At 39.0% G+C, this 14,136-nt stretch overlaps 1 protein-coding gene across 1 annotated transcript in view; it reads right to left on the reverse strand.

Annotated features, from left to right (window-relative positions):
• DCAF1 (DDB1 and CUL4 associated factor 1) overlaps positions 1–14,136 on the reverse strand; it is a 51,018-nt gene that overhangs the window by 11,964 nt on the left and 24,918 nt on the right. Inside the window, exons 6-12 of the mRNA XM_019631303.1 lie at positions 10,465–10,602; positions 8,381–8,893; positions 7,966–8,067; positions 4,537–4,695; positions 3,056–3,235; positions 2,413–2,622; positions 1,381–1,550 (exon numbers count right to left, since the gene is read on the reverse strand). Coding sequence (XP_019486848.1) covers positions 1,381–1,550; positions 2,413–2,622; positions 3,056–3,235; positions 4,537–4,695; positions 7,966–8,067; positions 8,381–8,893; positions 10,465–10,602 — 1,472 coding nt within the window. The remainder of the gene's footprint in view (positions 1–1,380; positions 1,551–2,412; positions 2,623–3,055; positions 3,236–4,536; positions 4,696–7,965; positions 8,068–8,380; positions 8,894–10,464; positions 10,603–14,136) is intronic.

Here is a 14,136-nt window from a genome sequence, read left to right on the forward strand (position 1 = left end):
CAGCACTGTTCCCATCCCCCCATTCCCCAATAAAAAAAAAAAATCTAAAAAAAATAAACTTTTAAAGGATACATTCCAAAAATTTATATTTTAATAATCCAAATATGGATTTACCAGTCCAAAAATATATTTAATAACCTTCCTTGTTATCTTTTGAGCTTTAATCATCTTTTAAGCAAAGTTCTCAAAGTAAATATAACTTAAAACACTCTAAAACAATGGTTCTCAAAGTGTGGTTAGGGAACCCTTGGGAGTGAGTCTCTGGGACCCTTTCAGAAAGTCATATGACAAAAAAACTATTTTCATAATGATACTAAGATGTTATTCTCCTTTCTCACTCTTATCTCAACTGCATACTCACTTTTATTACCTCACAACTGTATAATGGAGCTTTCCAGAGGTTATATCATGTGTGATGTCACAAAAGACTGAATACAGAAGCAGATATGAGATATTAAGCCAGACATTTTTAGAACTTGCTGAAATCTGGTTTTATTTTGGAAATTTTTCATAAAAAATGCTAACATGCAATGGATTCATATTATTTTTAAATAAATTCATAAATATTTTCTCAGTTAATTTCATATATGGTAAGTATCAATAGATATAACACAAAAACTAACATTCTTTGGGGTTCTCAATAATTTTTAATACAGTCAAGTGGTCCCTGAGACCAAAAAGTTTGAAAATGGCTGCTCCAAAAGTATCCCCCTAGATTTAATATCCTGGGTTTTGCAAACAATCTACATGCGTAAATAAGCCTCTCTTCTCTTTAAGGCAGTGGGCAAATAGGAAAAGAAGGTCAAGAACCACTATATATATAAACTTTGTTACTATTTTCTCTTCAGACTCCATCTTTTCCAAAATATAGTATTAATTCCTTTTACATCATCCTCCTCTAGAATGCACCCAACCTCCTGATTCTATCAGCTGTCCTTTTCTGAGCCTTGTGCTGCTCTACTCTGACTGTTTTTGACTGAATTGTGAAAATCACAACAAAAGCAAAAAATAGTTTAATATGAAGGTAAGATAAACATTACATATGGTTGTGAAACAGTAGAGACACATTTAAAGTACCAAAGAATACTGGACCTCCAGTATCAAAATAGGATTTCAATCCCACCTCTGCAGTTATAGCCATGTAAATTATGTAAGATGTTGCTCCCTACCTATTGTACAATATTTATGATCACCAAGACCACAAATATAAACAAACACTGTGTAAATTAAAAATATTATGTTTAATCTAGCTTCTCAGATTCAAGTCTAAAATTTCAACTTAGTTCAACAAACGTTTGTTAAGCATACACTATGTGAAACCAACATCAACTCAGCAAAAAGCAGAATCTAACTTCATCTGAAATCTCTTTCTGGTCCCACCTTGCATAATAGGTCTTCCAATTGCAGGCAATAGAAATAAGCTGCAACAAAAGTTGGACACAAGAAAGCTTGAGGAAGACTTCAGCTGGTTCCCAATATAGCTGTGCTGGGCCATATTCTATCAAAAACTCCATCATTTCCACAATCTGTTCATGAGTATATGAACATGCCTATAAGGAGAGATACATATTATTACAAAATATATCATCTGCCTGCTACATTCTCTAGCACAGCCCAATGGCCAACAGGTTTTAACAATAATAAAGCTAAGTAATAATAGCTTTCAAATTCCACAATTCTTGAGTCAATAGCCCACATATGAAATACTGAACATGTTTAATCTTTCACTTATAACTGAACTCACAATACATTTTGTCCAAAAAGGTAACAAAATGTTCAACTGGTTGGTGCATATATTTCACTGCTTAAGAAGAAAAAGATGCACCGTGTAAAATAACTGGTTTCTTTTCAAGTTGTGATTTTTAAAACATGCAAATACTGGGCCAGCCGAGTGGCTCAGGTGGTTAAGAGTTCACTCAAGAGTGAGAGCTCTGAGCAACAGCGGTTCAATTCCCAGCCCAAGCTGAATTGCCGCTGAGCTGCCAACAGGTGAAAGGATGGCTCAGCTATTTAAAAAAAAAAAAAAAAACATGCAAATACTAATCTTCATCCCAAAACACAGCAACCTTAAAAATAATACAGTAGAGTTAGCGACGCACCATTTCAGAAAAGAAATTTCACACATTAAGTAGGACATCCAGTATTTTTTCATTAAGAGACAGCCTTTTTGCACATACTCCAGTTCATCTTTTAGTTCTAATATCCCAGAGAAGTAGCAACTTCCAACTGGGGACAAAATAAATCCTTCAAATCCTGTTACATCCATTCTCAGGTATTCTGCCTCCAAACAGGGCAAGTATAATCCAATAAAGTACATCCCGCATAGACTCCACCGATCTAAATGTGAGTTTCATGCCCACGATGCTACAGAGTGTGTTAACAACTTTCCCTTTTAAGTCAAGGTCCTCTCACCTTATATGGGGGTTGAGGATGGACAAGAATGCCACCCTCGGTCCTCTGAAGTGACTGCTTTACTTGTTCCAATTTAATGGCCAGGTGAGCCTCAAAGTACTTGCGCAAGGCCATACAGGTATGTTTCCCAGTTTGGCGGCTAGCAAATATTTCATCATCACTCAGAAGTGCACCCTGATCTTCCAAATTTAGAATCTCCAAAGTACTGATCTATTAAGAAAAAAAGCAAGAAAATGGGGCAAAGGGAGGGGAGAATAAACAGGAAGAGAAAAGTAAGAGGACAAAGATTTCAGTAAACTTTTATGCTCAACAAGATTGACAAACATCAAAGTATACCTGTCTATACATGCTACGAGTAGCCAAATGAAAGCAAAACTTTAAAGACATGCAGGCATGAGGTTATCAACAGCAATTCCCCCTATAAAATTACTGTATTTGAGGCCATTCTATCATGGCAGAGTCCTCTAAACACTTAAGAAGAAGAGAAAATTGTGGCTGGTGAGGTGCGGGGAGGACTTCATCCACAAAAAATGATAGCAAAATTCCTCCAGTCAGAAGCTTCCTCTCCTCAATGCTGCTGAAGGGCAGCCAAGGTAAGCAGAACCCCTATTCCTTGCAAACAGAAGCCACTGAAGAACCTCACCAAGTTCACAAGACGACGAAGACCATCATAGCGGTCAAAGAGCTCCAACACGGCCCGAAAGGAGAAGCAGATTGAGAAAAACATGGTAGCATGGCAGCATCCTGAGGCATGAGAACATTCCATTAACCACAGGGTATAGTTCACCACATCAGACAGAACATTGTGGGGATGCATGCAAACCTGCAAAAAATAAAAATAAAGCAATTTTTAAATTTAGGGGTAAAGGAAACTGAAAGAAATTAAAAATTCAGCAGTGTAGAGACAGATATTTTTGCACAATACAATGATCACTCTTGGTCAAGTCAATCTGAGTTTAAAACTAAATGATGAATGAAATTTTATAATCATATATTCCAAGCCTGAAAACAACCTACATTTAGATTAATAATTTAAATGCAGCCTATACTTACTGATATTTACAAATATTTACATCCTTTAACATTCATAATGCCCTGTTACATAGGTACTAGGATTCCCACTTAACAGACAAGAAAGAGGCTGAGAGGTAGAGGATGTCCCAGGGTGACAAAAGCAGCTGAGCCTTCTGATACTGAAGTCTACAAGTTTAGCAGCCATTCACTCAATGATCCCTTCACACACATTCTCATGTCTCCTGTGGGTCAGACAAGGAATTCACTCCCCACGTTTGCTTGGTACTTTTTCTCTTAGCCATAATTGCTTTTGTAGATACACACCCAGAGTAGTTTACTGTTCCCAAAAGAGTACATATCCTTGCATAATGTTGATCTCAAGAGGGAAAAAAATTTAAAACATTAATACATATGCAAAAATGAATAAAGACATAGCCCCAAAGAAGTTACCAACATCGCTCTACCAAAAAAGCCATACCACCCAAAATATCAGAAAAATGTTCCAGGCATAGAAATGACAAGAGCCTCCTTAGTGGTCTCTAGGGACTCATTACTTTTCAAAAGTACGATCCACTTACGCTTTTTTAAAATCAGTAAATAAAAAAGACTAAACTGGAAAAACAGAAGAACCAGACTGGAACCATTGGTGCCCTGAGAGCAACTGGAATGATCTCCACACAGACTACTTGTTAACAACAACAATACTATTTGTTAACATACAAAAAGCATCATCTGTTGTTTTTGTAATAAATTGACTAAAAAATGCAAAATACAACTCCACTGAGGGACATCTGAAAAGTGCCTGAAGACTAATCTTAACAATCCTTAAGCAATTTAGTTTTGCCTAACAAAAGGTAAAAACTAAATAATGCTCCCAGACCCCAATCCACCTTGATTCCCCATCCCAGAGTCAGAAAAAAATGGACTGTTCCTAAACAATTTTACATTTTTAGGATGCTTTGTAAAGGCCAGACATTCAGGCTCCTTGCTTCTTTCATTAAAATTTACTCCAACTATTCATTTTTTCTTATCCAAAAGTTGTTCTATGAGTACCGTAGACTGTCCACCCATCCAGTCCCATTCCCATATACCTGAATGGACTGGACTTACTCTTTCCATGGCATCCTGGTTGTAGGACAGGTAATACAAGCACATGGATACACCAGTTGCAGCCATTGAAGGACGAGGAATTTCCAGTAATTTCTGTACTCCACCATGTGCGACAAATTCTGTGGCAAACTTGTTATGGAGCAGGAGAGATGCTAGGTGCTAAACAAAGACATGTTACCATAGGACAATCTAGAACAATCACAAGTTCAATTCACAAAATATTAAATTAAGCTGCTAAACACAAGGAATCCTCTGAAATAGAAAGTAACTCATTCACAACAGAAATAAAACCCGTATTGCTTATTGCTTAAGGAGAACAAATAAAAAAACACTGTTAAGATTCCATAACATCCCTCCAACACAAAAGGTTTTCACAAAGGTGAAAAACAAGAAATAAAAAAATCCTGCTGTAAGTAATGACATAATACAACAACCATGTTATTATTACACAGCTTCCCTAGAGGATTTTTGGTAACATTCCCATTTTAATCCTTTTAACATAATCAGCTCTATGTTCTAGCTTTGGCTCAGTCACTGACTCATCATCTAATAAAACCCCATGTTTGCCTTCATTTAAACAGATCCTAAATATATCCCCAAAGAACAATCTTTAGCAAATTATCAGAACTAGTAAATTTTCAGAACTAATCAGAATGCACTTTAGTCTACGGCCATACCACCCTGAACGCGCCCGATCTCGTCTGATCTCGGAAGCTAAGCAGGGTCAGGCCTGGTTAGTACTTGGATGGGAGAATGCACTTTAAATAGACTTTTAAAAGTTCGTTATCTGTTAAGTTTTGTGAACTTCCTATTCCATTCCCACTAGCCTGTCTGGGTGAACCCTATCACCTGGGCAATTTTAAGGGCAGGGAGTGCAATGCAAGCAGCAGGCTACTTAATGACTCTGAACCCAGGCCCCAGTGGAGGGGTCTTGGGAGAGCTAGAGCTCCACCTCCTGTTTCTCATGCCAAGGTGTCTCTCGGGTGGTGACACAGGCACAACGTAGACAAGACAACACAGATTTACAATTACATGATTTGGTACCAGTGCGAATCTCACCAAGGTCAATGGCAAAAACAATAGATACCGTACCCTCTTCAAAATTGTCCCAACACCCAGACTCAGACTAATCGTCACTGTAATTCAAATCCCTTCGCCCTTTACTCTATTTTTCATGTTACACAAACCTTTACCACACTCCCGTCCACTTATTCCTCCAAGAAGCAGCTAAACCATGTATGGTTCCCCTCTAACACTTAGGCCACTGCGTATGGTTTTTCTCATGTCACTACCATGAAGTGGCAGTTCCACTGCCAGGATAGGTAGGTGAAGTAACAGAGAACAAGCAGGTTTAACCTTTACCAAGAACCTCAGTTCTATTCGGTTCAACACAGCCTATCATCTGGCTCCTCTCATTCATGCAAGCAGATTCTATTTTCTCTCCTTATATTTCCATATAAGGTCTAGTTCTTCAATTTACTAACTTCAACTGTCTCTTCTACACAACTGAGCCTTCCTTTTGAACAAAACAGTACACTTTCTATACTTTTATTTCCCTAAAATAAGGATCTCTTGTGATTTTTCCATTCATCCTTATTTCATTTTCTTTAATTCCAAATAGGACTTTGCATAGAAACAGTTAAATAACAACACCTATTACAATTCCTCATACAAAAACCTATAGAAACAGCAACTGTCCAAATCCCTTCTTCCACTATCTCCTGCTCAGGACCAGATGCTGCATCTGAAAGCAATACTTTTGGGCCACCGGAGACAACTGTGACCTCCAGCTTCGTCCAATGGCTCAAAGTATAAACATGTGAGTTTACACACATACACACACATCTCGCCCACAGAGATACACATTACTCCAATATATATCTGACCTCCTCCAAATTTAAAATTTCTAGGGTCTGAAAGGCAAATTTCTCATTTCTATTTCATTTCAATATACTCTGGAACTGTGTTATCCAACGCAGTAGTCACTGGCTACACATGGCTAGATTAATATTAATTAAAATTAAGGTAAAATTTCAGTGCCTCTGTGGCACCTAGCTACATTTTAAGTGCTCACATATGGCTAGTAGCCACTGTACTGAACAGTACAGACACAGACATTTCTATTATCACAGGAAGTTCTACTGGACAGCATAGCCCTGGAATATCAAGAATGAAGTTGTGATTTTAAAGACCCAGAGAGAGCATTCTCTCTTTTTCAAGGGTCTTTTCTGGAAAACCAATATTTCTCAGAGAGAACAGACCACTCCCTCTGTGCCCCACAATTTTTTCACTTCTGTAATATCTAAAAGAAATCATAAGTTTATATGCCTGTCTCTCTTAACCCATCCATAAAGGACACTCTTGATTTGGGCCAGCCGAGTGGTGCATTGGTTAAGAGCTGGCTTGGGATGCCAGAGGGCCCCGGTTCGGATCCCACATATGAGGGCCAGTGACCCTGCCCTCTACAGCTAAGATGCTGAACAACAGCTCAACTGCCATGAGTCGCCAGCGACGGCAGGTGGGGTGCCATGGGCTACCATGTGTAGCCAGCAGCCAGTGTGAGCAGCCAGCAGCTGCAGTGAGCAGACGTCCAGAAGCTGGCGACTGATCTGCCTCTCCCGGGAAGAGCGCAATGATGGTGCCAACTTGGGCCAGTGAAGCAACTTCCTCCACAACTAGACTGAAGAACAAAAGGACAGCAACTTGTCTGTTCCCCTTCCCCCGATTCCCCAATAAAAATCTTAAAAAATAAATAAATAAAAGGACACTCTTGATTTAATATCATAAACATCACAGAATGATACTTTGTTCATTAGTTGCCTGTTGAGTAGAACTGTATGATAGCCCTAATGTTATTCTTTCAACTTCTCTCTCTCCATTCAGATTACCTTAATTATCATGGATAAGTATGGATTTGGTGGGCTAGACTTACCTGCCCTCCCATATTTAGCCCAGGAAATCATTTACCTTTACTGAATTTGGGTCTGCCACTATTTCTTTACTACTTTCTGGTTTATATTTTGTTCACCCTAGATAATCTATCTATCATCATTTAATATGTACATAGTTAAGAATTTAGGAAAAGTATTGTTGGTTGCCAGAAGAAATATCTAAAAGGCAATATGACATAAGGTACTATACACATACTTTTCCATTTCTATTCAGCAATAACTGAGGCCACTCCTAGAACAAAATCCAATTTCTACTGTAACATTTAACTCTCTGGGACTGACCCCTGAATTTCTGTGGAGGAACTTGGTAAGCCTCATTTCTTCTATCAAAGTAAGAATTTTTCATTTGTTCCTATTTTGACACATCTGGCAATAGAAAGCCCTGAGCACTAAAACCCATAGATGCTATATACCAAAACACACAGGCACATGCATGTCAATAAAATGCTCAGTGACCAAATATTTTTAAGAACTTTACCTTGAGTGCCTCAAAGGTAAGCAAAACATCATTAGTCTGTTTCAGGTCAATATAAAACATCATCAATTCCCGTGATCCAAGTTGCATGAATATGGGAAGTAACTGAAATAAAGACCAAAAACAAGTCTTAACGTTTGACTTTATTTTCACCTACTCCCTACTTCATTATGAGGATAGAAGATTAAAGAAATGAGATACCTCTTACCCACCTCCTTTACGAAGATAAACTTATGAACACACTTTAATTAAATAGGCCTTATCAGAAGTGAGCTGCATAGGAGTTTGCCCATTTGGGGCGAAGACTTTTTTGTATTACAGTAAAAACACATAAATGTATAAAATGCTACCATAAAATATCACAGAAATAAACACAGTAATCCCAAAGTGTGAATAGTACTCTTCCCAATTAGCTTACCTCCTGATATTCTCCTAGAGGGGTCAAATACTGGAGAATAAGTCGTTGCTCAATAGCAGGAGTCATAGGATAAAGGGTATAATTGGTGCCAATCACCCAGGGGGACATTTCTGACCAGCTGCTATTAGACAGCTCAACAAACATGCGATCTGGATCAGATGATGAGAAACCCAACTTTTGCTTGGCTTTCCTAAAGCTCTCTCTGTCACCCTGTTTTGCTGACTTGTTTTTCCTCAATCCTCCTTCCTCAGGTTTGGATGCTGAGTTCACTCTACTACTGGTCTTGTGGCCTGAATCAAGATGAAAGGAGATCTCCATGTCGCCCGAGGCTTCCTCCTGTTCGCCATCCACTACATCTACAGCCATGTCGCCATAGTCCATATCCACAGCTTCTTCATCCAGAGGCAAAAGGGGTTCAGAAGACAGCTTTCGTGGGCTGGGACGCTTGCTTTCTTGCCGCAAAGCCACTTCCTGAAGCTGTAGCTCCCGCAGTCTTCGAAGTACTATTGCTACCTATCAACAGATATTAGAATAAAAGGGGTTGTCTCTACTGCATCTTAAATGATTCTTAATAAATAATTTTTATTTCTCTTTACGGAGAACTAGATATGCAGCTATCCTAATGCCTGGTAATAGTAAAGATTTAATAAATATGTATATAGACTTGATTCCTATAGCCTGATGAAATAAGCAACAGCTAAAAGTCTCATTTGCCATAAAATTTCCCAGAGAACCCAAACCAGGAGATCTGCACATAAAACAAATCATTCACAACTGATCTCTCTGGATCAAGCTGGGTTGGACCATCACACCTAAAGAGGCAGACATGAGATTATTCACAATTTTTTTAAAGTGTCTTTGAGAGCCGGCCGAGTGGTGCATTGGTTAGGAGTTGGGTTGGGTCACCAGCTCTGAGCAGCAGGGCCCCGGTTCAGATCCCACATGAGGGTCAGTGACGCTGCACCCTCTACAGCTAAGATGGTGAACAACAGCTTGACCTGGAGCTGGGCTGCCCTGAGTCACTAACGACGGCGTAGGCTGCAGTGGGGCTGGCCGGCAGCTGGCGTGGCCTTCGTAAGCTGCCATGAGCCACTGTGAGCCGCAGTACGCAGCCTTCCAATGGCCGGCGAGTGACTGCCCCACCCAGGAAGAACGCAATGATCACAATACCAATGTGGGCCAGTGAAGCGATGTCCTTCACAACTAGACTAAAGAACAAAAGGACAGCAACTTGTCTGTTCCCCTTCCCCAATTCCCCAACGCTGTTTCCCTCCCCCAATTTTCTAATAAAATCTTTACAAATTAAACAAAAGTGTCTTTGAAAATCAAACATAACAATTTCTCAAACTTGTATCTGTCGTAAGTTATATTCTGTTAGACATTGTCATCTACATTAATTACATCCACATAATTACATAATCTGTTTTTCAAGTTCATCACTTATTTTTTAACTTTTCCTTTTCAGTATTTATTTTTGGGGCCAACCTTAAAATGTGGTATTGTGCTTAGTTTTAAAAAAAGAGAGGGATTATGTCTGCAGTTTACTTTGAACTCCATTAAGAAAAAAAGAGAGATAGATGGATAGTAGGGTGAGTGGATGGATGGATATGCAATAAAATAAATATAGTAAAATGTTCACAATTTAAGTGGTGTGTATACAGCTGTTCACTATAAAATTCTTTCAACCTTTCAATTTTATGTTTAAAATTTTTCATAATCCAAATATTGGGAAGGAAAAGGAAATGGTATTATTCTTTATCTGATTTAAACTATCATGATCCTTGACACGATAAAAAACAGTTAAAATTTTCAAGTTAAAAAAAGTAAAATCAGAGCATTTGAGATCTTGCAGCCCAGCAATTGTCCTCAGTTTTGGCTCAAATAAACTCTTATAAAAAATGGGAAAAAAAAAAAAAGTAAAATCAAAACTCTTATAAAAAGTAATCTTAAAATGTTGAAATTACAGCTGCACTCCTATAACAAGACAATAAATAAAAGCTACCTATTCAAGTTCAGGTAGCAGAAAAAAAACTTGTGAATACTCTCCCATCTTACACAAAAATTCCCTTTAACATAGTCCTTACCAGCTGTGAATTTTCATCCCTATAGTTGGCAGCAATGTCTTGATTTTCCATAGCACCTCCTAACAGTCCAGTAGAATATGTCCTCAATGGCTGATCAGCCTCTCGGGCCCATTTGAAAAGATTTTCAACAATTCCTTCCTAGAATAAAGGAAATGAAATAATACAATTCAGAAAAAAAAACATTTTCACAATTAAAGATATAAGCAAAGATTTCAGTATTGTAAAAAAAATTTTAATAAAATATTTCAATGTTAGTCATAAGATTTAAAAATGCAAACAAATTAAGTGTGTAATAGATGGTTTAGTTAAATAAAATCTGTGCATCTGTGAAACAGAATCTATTTAGCCATTAAATCTCAAGTTAAAGATCAACAATCACATAATATCGCCCTACTTCAAATGTTAAGACCCAAAAGGTTCCATGACCAAGTGGGGAGCACTAAAATTTCTACATCCCTCTTTGAAGGTTACAATGCACAATTAACATTATTTGTGCTCTGAGAAGTCCTCCATCAAAAAAGTATTCAACTCCATATATCCGAAACTTATTTTTAAGTAGTTTTTTAAAATGAAATGTAACGCAATGAACATGTATAGTCCGGCCAAGGAAAATATAAACCACCTATGATCTACCACTGAGCTTAAGAAATAGAAACCTCCCATGTGTCCCTCCCTGTCCCACCCACCTCCTCCTTCCACAAAAAGTACCTATATTCCTAAGTTTTAACAATTTTCTTGGTAAACTTCTGTTAAATGTTATATGCTTTGACTATATAAATTGCATGATACTGTTTATATTTTTCTGCAACTTGGTTGTTTTACTCAACATGTTTTTTACATTCCTATGTATTGTTACATATGTAACAGTCACACTTATACAACATTCAACATAAGAAAGGCTTTACAAACTATTTAATCCTCACACTAACCCTACATGATTGGGTATATACTATTGGGTTGTCGGAAAAGTCATGACGCATTTTTGCAACGAAAAACAGAAAAAATACGTCATGACTTTTCCAACAACTCAATATATTTGCAAAAGAGGAAACTGAGTCAAAATGAGGTTAAGTAACATTAAAAGTCACAAAACTGCTAGGTGGCAGAGCTGGGGTCTGATCCAGGTAGTATACCTCTCCACTGTACCATATTTTGCTGCTGCTATTTTGCTACCTTAACTAACTATTTTTGTGCAAGCACAAAATTGCTGCCTTAACTAACTATAACCTTGGGGAAGGTACACACCTAGGAACAGAATTGCCATGGCACAGGGTATGTTTATGCTCAACATTACTAAAGGCAGCTAAACTGTTTAATAAAGTGATTGTAACACTTCACTTTTCCACCAACACTGAATAAAGTTCTCTTTTTTCTACATCTTTGCCAACACATGGCCACTATCAGGCATTTTATGTTTTGTAGTCTAGTGAGTATAAAAGTAGCATTTAATTTTAATTTCCTCATTTACCAATGAGGTTCTGCATTTTTCCATGCCTGTTTACAATTCAGGCTTCCACTTTTCCTACATACTCATGCCTTTTATGATAAACACAGGTTCTTAATTCTTATGCAATCATTTTTTTTTTTTTTTTAAGATTTTATTGGCGAATTGGGGGAGGGAACAGCGTTGGGGAATCGGGGAAGGGGAGCAGACAAGTTGCTGTCCCTTTGTTTTCAGTCTAGTTGTGGAGGATGTCGCTTCACTGGCCCATGTTGGTGTTATCATTGTGCTATTCCCGACTGAGGCAGATCAGTCACCAGCCACTGGACGGCTGCTCATAGCAGCTCTTGGCAGCTCACGCCGGCTGTCGGCCGCTCACTGCAGCTCCACTGCAGCCTACGCCGTCGACGGCGACTCACGGCAGCCCAGCTCCAGGTTGAGCTGTTGTTCACCATCTTAGCTGTAGAGGGCGCAGCGTCACTGGCCCTCATGTGGGATCCGAACCGGGGCCCTGCTGCTCAGAGCTGGCGTCCCAAGCCAACTCCTAATCAACGCGCCACTCGGCCGGCCCCTATGTAATCATTCTTAACAATATTTTTTCTTAAACTTTGTGCATTTTATATCTTAAACTTTTCCCTGGGATCATGGAGTCATTCTCCCATATATTTCCAAACATTTTAAACTTTTTATTACAATTAACACTTTGAAAAATATTTTGAGAAATTTTGTTTTAAAGTATTTATTGATATGGAAATGTTTACCATCTTTTTTTTTTAACTGGGGAACTGGGGGAGGGAAACAGTGTTGGGGAATTGGGGAAGGGGAAGAGCTAAGTTGTCCTTCAGTCTTAGTTGTGGAGGGCGCAGCTAGCTCAGCTCCAAGTCCAGTCACCATCCAACAGCCCGTCGGCAGCTCGCAGCCACTCAGCTCAAAGTGCCGTGTTCAATCTTAGTTGCGGGTGGGCATAGCCACCATCCCATGCGGGAGTCGAAACAACAGCCTTGTTCTTAAGAGTGCACGCTCTATCCATTGAGCCATCCAGAAGGCAGCTCAGCTCAAGTTCAATCTTAATTGCAGTGGATGTAGCCCACCAGTCAAACAGGCCACTTTGTTGTTAGGAGCACGTGCTCTCACCAACTGAGCCATCCTGCCACCTGTTGGCAGCTCAGGAGCGGCTCAGCTTGGGCGCAGTTCACTGGCCCATGTGGGAATCAAACCGGAGACCCTGGTGCTCAGAGCTCGCACTCTTGATTTTTTTGGGTTTTTTTTTAGCTGAGCCATCCTGCCACCTGTTAGCAGCTCAGTGGCAGCTCAGCTTGGGCCGGGAATCAGACCAGCGACACTGTTGCTCAGAGCTCACACTCTTGAGCAAGCTCTTAACCAACTGAGCCACTCGGCCGGCCCCTACCATATTTTTAAAGTGTCTTTTATTGTTCCCTCTTTCTAAAACAATGTAAGCAACTTAAAATACTAAATCCAACAATTCCCAGATTTTTTTGTTGTTGTTCTCCCTCTTGCCCTCTAAAATTGTTTATTTTGGTCAATATTTCCAGGTTTACAGAAGTACTCTAATGACATTTTCTATTATCTGGCTTCTATCGCTGCTGTGGTTAAGTTTGCTCTGTTTGATTATTTACAGGAATCTTTTTCTCTCTGGTTTGCTTTTAAGATATTCTCCTTGTCTTGGTATTCTTCATTGGGCTTCCTGAATTTGAGCCGTCATGTTTTTCATTTATTTGTAAAATCCTAGCTTCATCTCTCTGAATATTGCCTTTCCCTTATCATTCTAGTCTCTCCTCCTGAAACTCCTTTTAGATGCATTTTGAACTTTCTAATTCTAGCCTCCATAACTCAACTTCTTTCATACTTTTCATCTCTTATTTCTAGGAACTTCATTATTGGTTATCCTATCAGATCTTCCAGTTCATTAATTCTATCTTCAGCTGTGTCTAAACATCACTAACTCATAATTAAGTTTTTAAATTCAGTAACTGTAATTTTTTTTTAAAGATTTTTATTGGGGAATTGGGGGACGGGAACAGTGCTGGGGAATTGGGGGAAGGGGAACAGACAAGTTGCTGTCGTTTTGGTCTTTAGTCTAGTTGTGGAGGACGTTGCTTCACTGGCCCAAGTTGGCACCATCATTGTGCTCTTCCCGCGTGAGGCAGATCAGTCACTGGCTTCTGGACGGCCGCTCACTGTGGCTGCTGGCCGCTCACGCTGGCTGCTGG

This window comes from Hipposideros armiger, unplaced genomic scaffold (genome assembly GCF_001890085.2).
Source record: "Hipposideros armiger isolate ML-2016 unplaced genomic scaffold, ASM189008v1 scaffold_990, whole genome shotgun sequence".
NCBI lineage: Eukaryota > Metazoa > Chordata > Mammalia > Chiroptera > Hipposideridae > Hipposideros > Hipposideros armiger.